Below are 13,101 nucleotides of genomic sequence, written 5' to 3' on the forward strand. Positions count from 1 at the left end.
ATTATAGTATATTTATGTCTTTCCCACTACTAGACTGTGACTTCCATGAGGTCCAGGACCATGTCCCACCTAAACTTTATTATTTTCTTGCCAAATTTAAATTGACCTGCCCACAGTCAGAGGGGGAGGTTGGTCACAGCCTTTCAATGGGAAAATGTTGTGCCCTTATTTTATAGATGAGAAAACTGAAGCTTTCAGAGGAAAAGTGACTTGGTCGAGGCCATGTCTTCCAATTTCCAATCCAAGGCTCTTTCTACTCCATCATGCTGACAAAGCAATGATGATAGAGACAACCAGCTCTGAATGTATCAGCTATTATTGCTTCAGGTTACTTTCCTCATCTGTTTCCTGATCTTATTAAAGTGTGTGTGTGTGTGGGGGGGGCAAATGTGTCATCTGGGGATCAGAGCACAGAGCCCTATTGTTCTGAAGTGTGTCCTTTGCTATTCCTGGAGAAGCTCCTCTTTTAATATCTGAGCCAATCTGATGATTCCTCAATTGCTCTGTTTCCATACTGTTGGGAAGACTGACTGAGACAGACTGGAGTGTACCTAGTCCCCAGTTTGGAAGGGGAAAATTGGGGGGATAGTGGGATGGAAAGAGGTAATGGCAAGAGCCCTGGGCTCAGAAGACCTGGGTTAAGTTGCAATTCTGACATTAACTTGCTGTACAATTGGGGGTAAGTCCTTTTCTCTCTCTGATCCTTAGTTTCATCAATTCTAAAATGGGGAGAGGGGTTAGACTAAATGATCTCTAAGCATCTCTCACCTCTGACCCTGTGTATCTGTCTGTATGCCCATGCTGACAGGATAAGGGAGAATGTCTGATGGCAGCGGCAGGAAGAATGCCCTTCCCATGTAGATGAAGGTACCCTAGGGGGAAATGCCCAAGACCCGAGGTTTTGAGCCTCGTATGGGCATGAGAAGGCAGCAGCTACTGCCAGCAGCTCTAGTGAGGGTGGCAGCCTCTATCCTACCCTGAGGCTTCCTGCAGCACCAGAGAAAAGCAGAGGGCCTGAACCTTTGGGCCAGTGTTCTCTAAATTGGGCCTTCTGCCGATCCTATGTTGGCCATTGACAGGAGAAAGAGCAGCCAGTAAGGCTTTCTGGGTGGTTTTCCTTTTATGTCTGTTACTCTGATGTCCTTGTGCGGTGAGTCTGTTATTCTAATGTCACACTTGCGCTGTGAATTACCCAAGGTCTTGTATGCAGAGAACACTTGAAGCCCTGGGCAGAAGGAGGATGTCCCAAGGTCAGTGACAGCTGAACCCTAACGGCCCCTTTGGGGCCCATTCCTGTTTTCTTGGGTGTGCCTGGGTCAGAGCTCAAAAGACCTTAGTGGAGGGAGTGGGATGGAGAGAGAAATACCTCCTGCAGAGAGTAGAGGGCTCATAATGGTGGGATGTCGGGGAGAAATGTCTTTGCTGGCATGAGGAGGGCAGGCCCAGGGCTGACAGGTTGGCCTTGGAGGAGAGAGAGCCCATAACACCAAGATGGAGGGAAGAGGTCTTCACGGGCAGGGGTGTGTGCACACATGTGCACACACACACACACACACACACACACACACACACACACATACAACATCAAAGAAACATCAGAAGTAGGTTGAGTTTCTCTCTTCTTCACTTCACTGCCCTGGCCTCTGTCCTTTCCCAGCTGGGTGAACTGGGGAAGGAGGAGTGAAGGACAAAGGCCTAGGGGCCAAGAAGCCAGATCTCTCCATAAAACCTCTTTCGCCCTGCTCATCTCCCAGGAAGCCAGATGCCGATCTGCATTTATGTCGGTGTTCGGCCCCCCTCTCTGTCTTTTCAAAAATCGTCATGCTGTTTCTCCACGCATTTATAACTCCAAGGGTGAACAGGAAAATGAAAATTTAATGTGCTTAGAGACCTCAGCACAAGGTATCTCTGGTGGTGACAGAGCTGCAGCGCAGTCCTCAGCAAGCTCCTGTGGGGGGGGGGAGTGAGAGAGAGAGAGAGAGAGAAAGAAAGAACAGTGAGAAATGGCAGAATCGACTGTTCTGACCACAGTGACATGGGCTGCCCAGCTGACACTCTTCACTCTGCATGGGGAGCGTGCAGTGTGTGCCTGGCTGAGCTGTGTTTTAATCAGGTTTGTGTTCAAACGTCTGCAGTGACTCCACAGTAGATGTTACAGATTTTTCCTTTACGGGCATCTGTGCTGTGAGGAGCAGGCTTTCCATCCTCTCTCTTCCAGATGTTTTCAGCAAACAACCCCAAGTATCTTGAATAACCCAGTCCAGCTGGCCAAGAGGAAGATGGGGCTGGGAGGCTGGAGAGGGGGGATGGGGAAGGGTGCTACCCAAGACTCAATGGGAGGTGCTGACACCAGCAGGAGATAAGCTGCCTAAATGCTTCGGGGAGGGGGAGGAGGTTGGGGAGAGGAGGTAGGCAGCAGTGACTCACACTAAGCCAATATGGGATTGGAGACAGATTTGCATGGTACAAGAAGGGATTCCTATGGCCCTCCACCCCCGCTCCCCCAAATCCCAGCTTGTTGTTGAGGACTATGTACAAAAGACTTAAAAACAATGCAAGCGAGTGTGGGAGTTTTAAACCACTCGTGGAGGCTTGTTCCTGTGTGGGTCAGGCTAGAGAGCTGGTCCCACGTAAGGGGATTGGAGGGGGTGGGGGACACGCAGATGCTCTGAGAGAACCAAACTGCAGAGAGCAAGTGAGGTAAGAACTAAGTGACAAAAAGCAGAGGGCGACAGCACCAGCAACACTGCCCCCAAACCTGAGGACAGTGACCAGGGGTGGGAGCAGAGGAGAATCGGCAGAGTGAGAGCTGAGCAACAGGAAGCAATCTGGAGAGATGGCTGCCATCTGCTCAGAGCCTAGGGCAGCTGCAGCCGCAGCAGAGGAGGACCGCAAACAGAAGCACCAGTGATGCTGCATGAGGGCACCCAAAAGGAGGCATCGGGAGCCCTGGAGAGGAGCCCTAAAGGGGAGGAACAAGTCCTGAGCATCAGACCGGAGCCCTCCCCAGGGCTAGACTGTGAATCCTGAGATTAGTCAGCTCTCTGCCAAATGATGGCTCACTGCAGGCATTGTTAACATCTTGGGGAGATGGATGTGAATTCGATAGGTTTCTGTTAAATTATAAATAAGACTGTTCATGCTTGGTGCCCTGTAAACCTATTCCCTTGCAAGGGGAGCCTGTGGCTCTTTAGAGCAACGTCCATCTGGATGGATCAACAAGTCAGACACAAAAAAACATGGAACTTACCTAGTCAAACCTTCTCATTTTGCAGATGAGGAAAGTGAGGAGGCCCTTAGAGCTTATGTGACTTTCCTGAGATCACACAATAAATAGCAGAGCCAGAATTTCAACCTAGGTCGCATGGCATCCAAATCCACCCCTGTTTCTACGAAATCTACTACAAACAGCGAGCTACAACACTCCCAAGTACAGCCTGAACCAGATTAAAATGTAATTGGGAAACATTAAACATAGTAAATGAAGATAAACTATAATATAGATAATGTTAACATGAATTATAATTTATAATATAAATTACATTATAAATATAAGTTAAAATACAAAATAGATCATGTAACATAAGCATAATGTAAGGCAGCCTGTAGGAATCCTTATATACAGTTTAGTGACACTGTTTCTATTTGAGTCTGATATCACTGTACTACTGCACAATACTATATATTAAGGAAGGAAATATGCTTTTATTAAGTACCTACTATGTACCAAGCACTATTCAACCAGACTTAGGTGCTATTATTTTCATCCCCATTTTACAGTTGAGGTAACTGAGACAAGTGCCTTGCCCAGGATTATATAGCTAGTAAGTATCCATAGCTCACATTTGATCTCAGGACTTCTGACTCCAGGCCCAGCACTCTGTGCACTATGTCGCTATCTAGCTGCAGCTAAGAGCTTTAAGGTTTATACTCTTCCTCAACACTGAGAAAATTTTCAAATTTTATTATTAATTATTTATTATATTTAATATATTATTTAATTTAAAATTTTAATTTATTTTAAGATTTTAATTAATTTAAAATTATATAAACATATTTAATATAGTTATAGAATACACAATGATCAAGGATTTATTATTATTATTAAAATATTAATGTTTCCATTGTATGTTTGAGGAGACTGAGGCTCAGAGTCCAAGTTCACACTCCTGTTTTTGTTGGAGTAAAGTTTTGAACCCAGGACTCTTGGTTCAAAAGAAGATGGAGAAAGTGGAAAGTGCCCTCGATTTAGACTAATTCAGATCCTGGGTTCAGATCCAGGCTCTATCACTTACTGCCTGTGAGACTTGGGGTAGTTACTTCTCCTCTCCTCACTTTTCTAATCTGTGAAATGGGGATGACAATAATAATAACTAGCCCTCCTTACCTCTACCCCTTAGCATTCCTAGTTTCCTTCAGAGCCCATTTCCTCCTTGAAGCCTTCTCCAACCCTGCCTCATTCATGTACTCCCCCTCCCCTAATTATCTTGAATTTAGCGATCTGTTTACATGGCTTATGTCTAGAAGGATATAAGTTCCTTGAAGATAGCAGATATTTTTCATTTTGTCCTTTTATCCCTATACTCAGCACAGTGCCTTAAACATAGTAGGAGCTTATAAGTGCTTGTGGAATTGGATTACTGACATCACAGGGTTAACAGGAGAAAAATGCTTTAAGATTCACAAAATGCTATATAAATTGGACTTTTTATTTCTATTATGACATGCTGTCTCAATTCAATTTTTTTTTTGAGGTGAAAGACTATTATTCTACAGATTGGAAAACTGAGGCCTGGAGAGGGGAAAGTTCTTGTCCAAAGTAATAATAGCTAACATTTATATAGCACTTTGCATATGTTATCTCACTGGATAACCCTGTGAAATAGCTACTATTATGATGTTACTCATTTTACATATGAGACAAGCTGAGAGGGGTTAAGTAATTTGTCTAGTCACTTGTATAATGGATAGAGTACTGGGCCTGGGGTCAGGAAAATTCATCTTCCTGAGTTCAAATCTGGCCTCCAGCAGTTACTAGCTGTGTGACCCTGGGTAAGTCACTTAACCCTGTTTGCCTCACTTTCCTCCTACATCAAATTAACTGGAAAGGAAATAGCAAACCACTCCGGTGTCTTTGCCAAGAAAACCCCAAATGGGGTCATGGAGAGTTGCACAGGACTGAAAAACAACTGAACAACACTTGTAAGTACAAAGTGTCTGAGGGAGGATTTGAACTCAGGTCTGACTCCTTTGCAGGGCCTAGATTGTATAGTGAGTCAATGACAGAGCAGGACTAGAACCCAGGTCATGAGGGAAGGGAAATGTGAGTAGAGAAAAGGTTTCCTCTTCCATCTTGCCCTGGCCTCCACGGGGGTCAGCCCTGGGATTCCATTCCGCACCGTTAGTTCCTGTCCTCAGTACTGGCAGAGAAATACACACCTGTCTGAAGAACTGGCTTGAACTGTCCAGACAAGCAGATCTCTTCCTGCTTCTGGCGGACAGTCCTCTGGAGAGCAGGGGGGAGGCCCCGAGGACTTCGGGAGAAGACAATGGAGTAGCCATCGGCACATGTCCCGTCCTCCCTCAAAACCCGGCAGGCATAGGTCAGTGCGTAGTGGTTGTAGTCTGTGTCCACCACCCAATAGTCATCCCCTGGACCCAGAAACAAAGGACAGTTACTTATCTGAGACTCGGGTTTGGTCGCTGGGGAGCTTGGAGCAAAGAAAAGGTGGGGGGAGTAGAAGGGGAGGAAGGGGAGGGGGCATGGGAAGAACCCAGACCCACATTCGAAACAGAAAATAGTACAGCCTAGTGAGGCGTAGACCAAGTAAACCGGAGACTGGGAGCCAGGATGCCTAGGTTCTTTCTGGTCCTGGCTATGTCACTAACTCACTGTCGTGGGCAGGTCATTTGCAGGAGCAGCTCCCAAAGGCAGGTGAGAAGCCCACGATGCTCCCGGAGTGGGGGAAGGGAAGGAGGCACTAATGCTGCCTCATAACATCAGCCTTGCAGAGCTCAGATCTGACCCGACACCTCCCTGCTCAACGAGTTTCAGTCTCCCCCTGTTGCCTCGAGAATAAAATAAAGATCCCTGTCTCTGGCATTCAAAGCACTTCACAAATTGGCTCCAGCCCACTTTTTCACATTGCTCTACTTCATATCCTAGCCCAAATGGCTGACTTGCTGGTCTTATACGTGGCATTTAATCTCCCACCTCAGTGCCTTTTCTCAGGCTGTCCTGAATGTGTGGAACACTCCTTTTCCCTCTCCTCAATGTCCCCTCTCCCTCCTCCCTTCTCTCCCACTCCCCCTCTTCCCCACATCACTTCTCCCTCTCCCCCTACTCCCCTTTTCCCCACTCTCCCTCTCCTCCTCTCCTCCAACCTTCCCTCTCCCCCTCTCCCCTCCCCCACTCCCCTTCTTCCCCTCCCCTCCCCCCCACTCCACCTCTCCCCTACTTTCCCTCTCCCCTCCCCCTACTCCCCCACCTCCCCTACATGTCTTAGAATCCCTAGCTTCCTTCAAGGTTAAGGTTAAACCTAAGTACCACTTCCTACATTAAATATTTCCTGGTCCACTAGTTACGATTATCCTCCTCTTCCCCAAATACCTTTGTATTTACTTTGTATGAGGATTTATCTCTTATAGAAGTCATTCCCCAGCCCCATTCCAGTAGAATATAAGCTCCCTGAAGGCAGACTTTTTTTTTCCATCTTTGTATCCCAAGTACCCAATACAAGGCACATAACAAATGCTTAATAAATGTCCATAGAATGAATGAGTGAATGACATTCCTTTTCCCCACAGTGATCATGCTAACACATTGGTGCAAGGGTCAGAGACCCCTTCTGTATCTTTGGTAAGATTAGACTGGGGAGAAGAGGGCTGTACACTAAGTGCCACCTTAAAATTTTGGGGCTCCCTATGATGGGGATCTTGGAGTTTGTTGAGTCTTACTATAGATAGGAATAAAGGATCTCCCTCTTCCCCCTCTCTAAAAATACCCATCAGCACCACAACCTGCACAAGGCAAGCAGTCTATTGACAGGGGTCCTTTTCTAAGGTGGCTTGGCTGGTCCCTGTAAGAGATAGCTGGGCTCAGCGTCATCTCACCACTCCCAAGGTTAAGGAAGGCCCTCAGACTCCACCTACCTCCACTGGACAGGTAGCTGGCCAGCCCCTGGTAAGTCATGTACATCTTTGCTGGGGTGGTTGGGTCAGGGACTGTGTACTGTGCCGCCATGTCTGCACAGATCATCCAGTACCTGGGAAAAGGAGTGGAGACCTTGGGTGCAGTCTGCAACTAGAGCCATGTCGTCAGTCAACCAACAAGCAAGGACAGAGGTATCCTTGAATGCTGAGTGAGGAACAGAGTAAGGGAGGAAATGAGGCCTTACCCTCAGGGAGCTCCTAGTCTTGGCAGGGGATGGAAGAGGAGTGAGGGATGGAGACAAGACACATACATGGAGCAGAGAACTAGGTGGACTGCAAGTAATTAAGGATTAATGTGTGGGCTTTAGACTCTTACATGCTGTAGGGACTCAAAGAGGGAAATGATCCCTGGGGGCTGGAGTAATCAGAGAAGGCTTCCTAGAGGAAGAGGAGTAGGACTTAACATGATGTGGTGGCATGTTTTGGTTGGGATCTGTAATTTCATTGGTATATAGAGCTCCGAAGCTCTTCAGCTGGTTGTCCTTTTGGGTAAGACCCTGCTAAGCCTCAGTTTTTCTATCTGTAAAGTGAGGGGGTTGGATCAGACTTAACATTCCATAAGCTATGACCTGGAAACTCTCCTAGCTCTGATGATTTTCTGCTCTGTGTTCTAAGATCTTTCTCAGCTTGATCCTGAGCTGTAACAGAGATGCTTGTACTCACTCAAGGCACTAGGCCCCGGTTAAGCAAACAATGACTAGATGACCCTTCTCCCTGCCATGGCATCCCATAAACTGGAGGGTCTTGGAGACCATCTGGTCCAGTGTCCTCATTTTATACATGAGGAAACTGAGACTCACAGGTCAAAACTAGAATAATGAGTGCATGTTATAAAGTAGGAGGTTTAGGTCCGATGTAAGGAAAAACTTCCTGACACTTGGAGCTGTCCAAAAGTGAAATGGGCTGCCCAGCCGTCACTGGAAGTCTTCAAGTCAAGGCTGGATGACTCCTCCCTGATGTTGGAAAGGGGAATCTTTCCAGGGCTAGGTTAGATTAGCTGGTCTCTGAGGTCCCTAAGATCTGTGATTCTGTAAGTGATTTACCCAAAATCACACATTGAGTTTTCCATTCCCATTTCCATTCCACACATTTGAGATTTCCAAACTTTCATTTTAGGGCTTTGATTGGGAAAGTTGCCTATGGTCCTTCTGACCTAGGGATATGTGGAGTTGGGAAAGTGTGTTTAGAATGTCAGTGCCTGAGTGCCAAAGCCAGAACCCTTGGCCTTCACTCTTTCCTCCTCCCCACCACTCATTTACCCAAATAGCTTCACACGCCCCTGGGAGGAGGCTGTCATGGTGCCATCCATCCCAATGGTGTACTCTGCAGAGATGTTGTCCTGAAGAAAGAGGCCTTCGGGATCCTTCTTGGCCAGTGCATACCACTTCCCTGCATACTAGAAAGAAAGAGAAGCCAGGCATTAGCAAGGACCAGAGCCATTCCTGTTTGGCCCTAGATGAGTCTGCCTCCTATTCAGGACTTCTCATTCCATACATGGTTCTGGAGACCCAAAATTTTGTCCCCCAATCCCTGCTTTAAAATAAAGCCAGCTCTCACTAATTTTTATAAATGATAATAATTAGCAATGCTATAGGAAAAGTAGTTCATATATTCTCTCCAGTTTTCAGATGATGAAACTGCTCAGAAACGTTAAGTGAATGGCAATCACAGGACCCTACATTGACCTCTGGAAGGGAACTTGGAGATCATCCAGTCCAACCTTCTTTTCATTGTATAGGAAAAGAAACTGAGGCTCAAGAAAGGAAGAGGTTTTGCTGTCTTACAGGACAAACCAGAAAGGAGTCAGGACTGAGATTCCAGAGGACGGATGCTAAAGCATGCCACCTGTCTCCTGACAGAGCAGTGACATCACATACATTTTCAGATGTGGACAATGGGGGGCTTTGTTTTGCTTGACTATTTGTATTTGTTACAAGGGCTTTGTTTTTCTTTTTCCCTTTCTATTTGGAGGTTGAGGTAGAGGAGGTTAAAAAAAAAAAGGAAAAAGAAAAGCAAGAGGGTCGTTGAAGCATCTTGAAAAATAAACAAAAGAGAACAGATGGGATGCCAGAAGGAAACGCAGCTAAGCGGGACAGCTTTGAAAGTTACATATTGAATTTATTATAACTTAACAGGAAAAGTGAGCTACTTGTAATTGATATTGGCAGTCTCACATACAGTCCTCTTTTTCTGTTCTGCTTTGTATGGAGAAATGCTCATTTTATTTGGTGTTTGTTAAGTCTAGAATAACTTTTTAAAAATTGAAAAAAAAACACCCCAGTATGCAACAAAACAAAGAGGGGTTTTCATTCCTTGAAGGCAGGTGACATAACTATTAACTGTTGCTTGAAGCCTGGCATAGGGGGAGGAGTTCTGGGTTAAGAGTCAGTGGTAAAGTCTCACTCAACTCCATCACTGACTGGCTGTGTGATGCTGGGAAAATCCCATCTCCTCTCTAGGCCTCAGTTTCTCCATCTATAAATTGGGGGGGTGGAGGAATGGACCTGATAATCTGTTAGGTCCCTTCCACCTTTGGCTTCCTGGATTTCTGAATTATTCAAGTACCTCTATCCTTCAGCAGATCTCCTCAGTGCTCACAGCCAGCTCTGCCAACAGGTCCTAGGGCAGGGTCTCCCTGAGAGTGTCCGGGTAATATACTAATGATGACCACTAGCATTTATAGAGCACTTTAAGGTTGGCAAAGCACTTTACAAATGCTTTTTCATTTTTCCTTACAACTACCCTGAGAAGTAGGTGCTATTATTATCCCCATTTGAAAAATGGGGAAATAGAGGCAGAAGGAACTTATGTGACTTGCCCAGGGTTGCAAAACTAAGATGTGTCTAAGGCTGGATTTGAACTTGGGTCTTCCTGACTCTAGTTCTAGGGCTCATCTGCACCCCCTAAGTGCCAGTGAGTCTGTTACTGACTAAGCAAAAGTCATGGGGGGAAGGGATGTGGGGGCAGCTGGGATGGGCTTGTAGAGGAACCCCAGATGCCAGAATGACACTTACCCTCTTGGGGTCAAAGTCAGCCTTCACAGGGATGGAGTCCACAACACAGGTCTGGGCCAGGCCAAAGCTGGGCAGTGCCAGCAGTAGGCAGATGTGCCAAACAGATCTCATCCTGCACACGGGGGCCTGGGGAAAACAGAGCCTGCTGAGTGATTTGGTAACAGTAACTATAAATGGCGCTTCAAAGTTTATAAATGTATCTCCTCCAAACAACCCTGCAGAGTGGGTGGGGCCGGTGTTATTCATCCCATTTTAGAGAGGTAGACCCTGAGGTTCCAAAAGGAAAGTGACTTGCTTCCAACCCAAGGGACAGTAGTAAATGTCAGAGCCAGGATCTGAATCTGTGGTCTACTGACTCTAAGTCCATTCATGCCATAGGCTGGGAGTTCCAGGCACATGACAAGGAGAGCTAGACATTTTCTCCGATCCTCTCAAACCTCTCCAAAATAGAAATGACACACATGAAGATAAAGCCACCTCAGCTGCCTCCCTGATCTGGGGATAGTGGCGGCAGAAAAACCCATTCACAAGGGTCCCTGGGGGCAGAATGTTGACTTAGAAAAGTATGAACACAATTAATTATTATATTTAATAATTAGCATTAATAAATAATAAAATTATTAAACTAATAACACAAATGATTCGTGTTAACATAATGGTGCTAATGTTAACATATTAATATATTTACATTATCTGGGTGTATTTTTATTTATTTTGTTAACTATTTCCCAATGACATTTTAATCTGGTTCAGGACGGCTGCTGCTGCAATGCTTCCTTTGAGCACATATTTAACACTTCTGGTCTACGACATCCAGAATCAAAAAAAGGATAAAAACAAAGAAACAAGCAAACAAAAAACCCAGATCCATGAATGGACACCTACTCTGAGCTCCCTCAGTACCCCTCATCCACCTCTCACTCTACCAGCCCAGAGGCCGTCATAGGCATTGTCACCAAACCCAACCTCCATCCTCTCTCCCCCTGTCCTGTTCGGTGCAGATCCCAGCTCCGCTCCAGCCGTGACGGCCAGCCAGTGGTGCAGCAATGTTCCAGGACGTGAAAACCTGCTGTGTTCTGGGCTGCAAATGATTTGTGCAGGATATCGGAAAAATGGAGAGACAGGGGCAGGATATGTGTCTAGCCTTAAACTAGATGCCAACTCCACATCTCCTTGGCAAGCGTTTTGTTTGGGGATTTTGTTTTGTTTTGTTTTGTTTTTCTCAGTGGGGAAAGGTGGGTGGGATCAAGAGAAAATGGATTTTTGTTCATTGAAAAAATTAAATTGAGTATCCTGGAGTTCACTGAGTGTAAAAGTGACCTGGTCATTCTCTGGGACTGTTTTCTCATCTTTAAGCTCACTTCTAGTTCCGAATCCCCCAATCCCATATCTTCACTGCAAATCGTGTCCTTTTCACAATGCTAGGCTGCAACCCCTGGCAGCTCTGAAGCACCCCCTGGCAGCAGAGGGAGAGGGGAAAGAGGAAGGGAGCATGCATTTATTAAGTGTCTACTGTGTGCCAAGCACTGTGCTAAGTTTTCACAAAAATGATCTCATTTGAGAGGATGCTTCCTGCCCTGCGCCTGGATTCAGACAGGCAGTACTTCCCTCCACCCCAATCCCTGGAAAAATGAAGTGAACTATCCCCAACCAGTAATTCTCCCACCCCCTCCCCAAAAGGAGGCTTTCTCTCCTCCCAACCCTCCACAGTCTCTCATTCTTAACTGGGAGAACCGTCCTCCCTTTCCTTTGGGCTTTCTATGTCTGGGAAACCAGAAGCGGCAGAGTCTCTATATCTGATACCAATAACCCAAGCTCAGCTCCCTCTGACTTGCTGAAACTACTCTAATCTTCTGTCTAGTCTCCCTGATAGGCAGCCATCCAGCCAGTGCTTGGAGCTCTCTAGTGATGGGGAGTTTACCATCTCCTGAGCTGGCCCATCCCCTGGCCAGGCAGCTCTCACTATTATGACATTTTGTCTTTTGTCTGACCCAAACCCGCATTTCTGCAACTCTTATCCCTTCCAGTTCCATCATCATGGGTTCTATGCTCTTTAAGAAGATCTCAGGTTCAATGGGTCTGTCATCCATGGACTGAGGCCCTCCTTACCTGGTGCTGGTGTCTCTTGGCTTCAAACTCCAGGACTTATCTTGCTCTGCCTGACCTTTCAGCCCCTTAAATACTATGAAGCGGCCAGTCACTAATCGCCCTATTCCCCCTGGGGCCGAGTCGGACAATCCAAGGTAATCTAATTTTAGGCTGGATTAATAGAGGTATAATGTCTAGAACAAAGAAGGGGACAGTCCCATCATCCTCTGCCTTGATCAGACCAAAAAAAAAAAAAAAGAGTCTCAGTCTGCCCTCTGAGTCTATCAGGAGACAGGTGCATGTTTCACCATCGCTCCTCTGGAATCATGGTTGGTCATCATGTTGATCAGAGTTCTTAAATCTTTCAAAGTCTTTTATCTTTACAACATTGTTATTGTATAAATTGTTCTCCTGGATCTGTTTACTCTGCATCAGTTCATACAAGTCTCTTATAGCACAAAGTATTCCACTGAATTTACATACCATAGTTTGTTCCAGTCATTCCCCAATAGACAGGTGGGGGCACAGTTTAAGAAAACAGTTTTGTCAAACAACTTTGAAAGACTTAAGAACTCCAACCCAGAAGACAGATGATAAAGAATTATACCCACTTGCTGACAGAAATGTGATAGATTCAGATGCAGAATGAAATATATATGTATTTTTTGGACAGGGTCAATAGGAGATTTAGTTTTACTTGACCATGAATATTTGTCACATTTTTCTTTTTCTTTCTTTCTTTCTTTCTTTCTTTCTTTCTTTCTTTCTTTCTTTCTTTCTTTCTTTC

At 45.7% G+C, this 13,101-nt stretch overlaps 1 protein-coding gene across 1 annotated transcript; it reads right to left on the reverse strand.

The window, feature by feature from the left end:
* Positions 1–2,858: 2,858 nt before the first annotated feature.
* LOC114023569 (purpurin-like) lies at positions 2,859–10,337 on the reverse strand. Its single transcript, XM_027836267.1, has 5 exons — positions 10,227–10,337; positions 8,472–8,608; positions 7,153–7,265; positions 5,440–5,652; positions 2,859–2,962 (listed from the first exon to the last, which is right to left on the reverse strand). Exons 1-5 carry the CDS (start codon positions 10,335–10,337, stop codon positions 2,859–2,861), a joined length of 678 nt encoding a protein of 225 aa, XP_027692068.1.
* Between the last annotated feature and the right edge of the window lie 2,764 nt (positions 10,338–13,101).

The sequence above is a fragment of the Vombatus ursinus genome, unplaced genomic scaffold, assembly GCF_900497805.2.
Source record: "Vombatus ursinus unplaced genomic scaffold, bare-nosed wombat genome assembly UNPS02014818.1, whole genome shotgun sequence".
Classification (NCBI taxonomy): Eukaryota; Metazoa; Chordata; class Mammalia; order Diprotodontia; family Vombatidae; genus Vombatus; species Vombatus ursinus.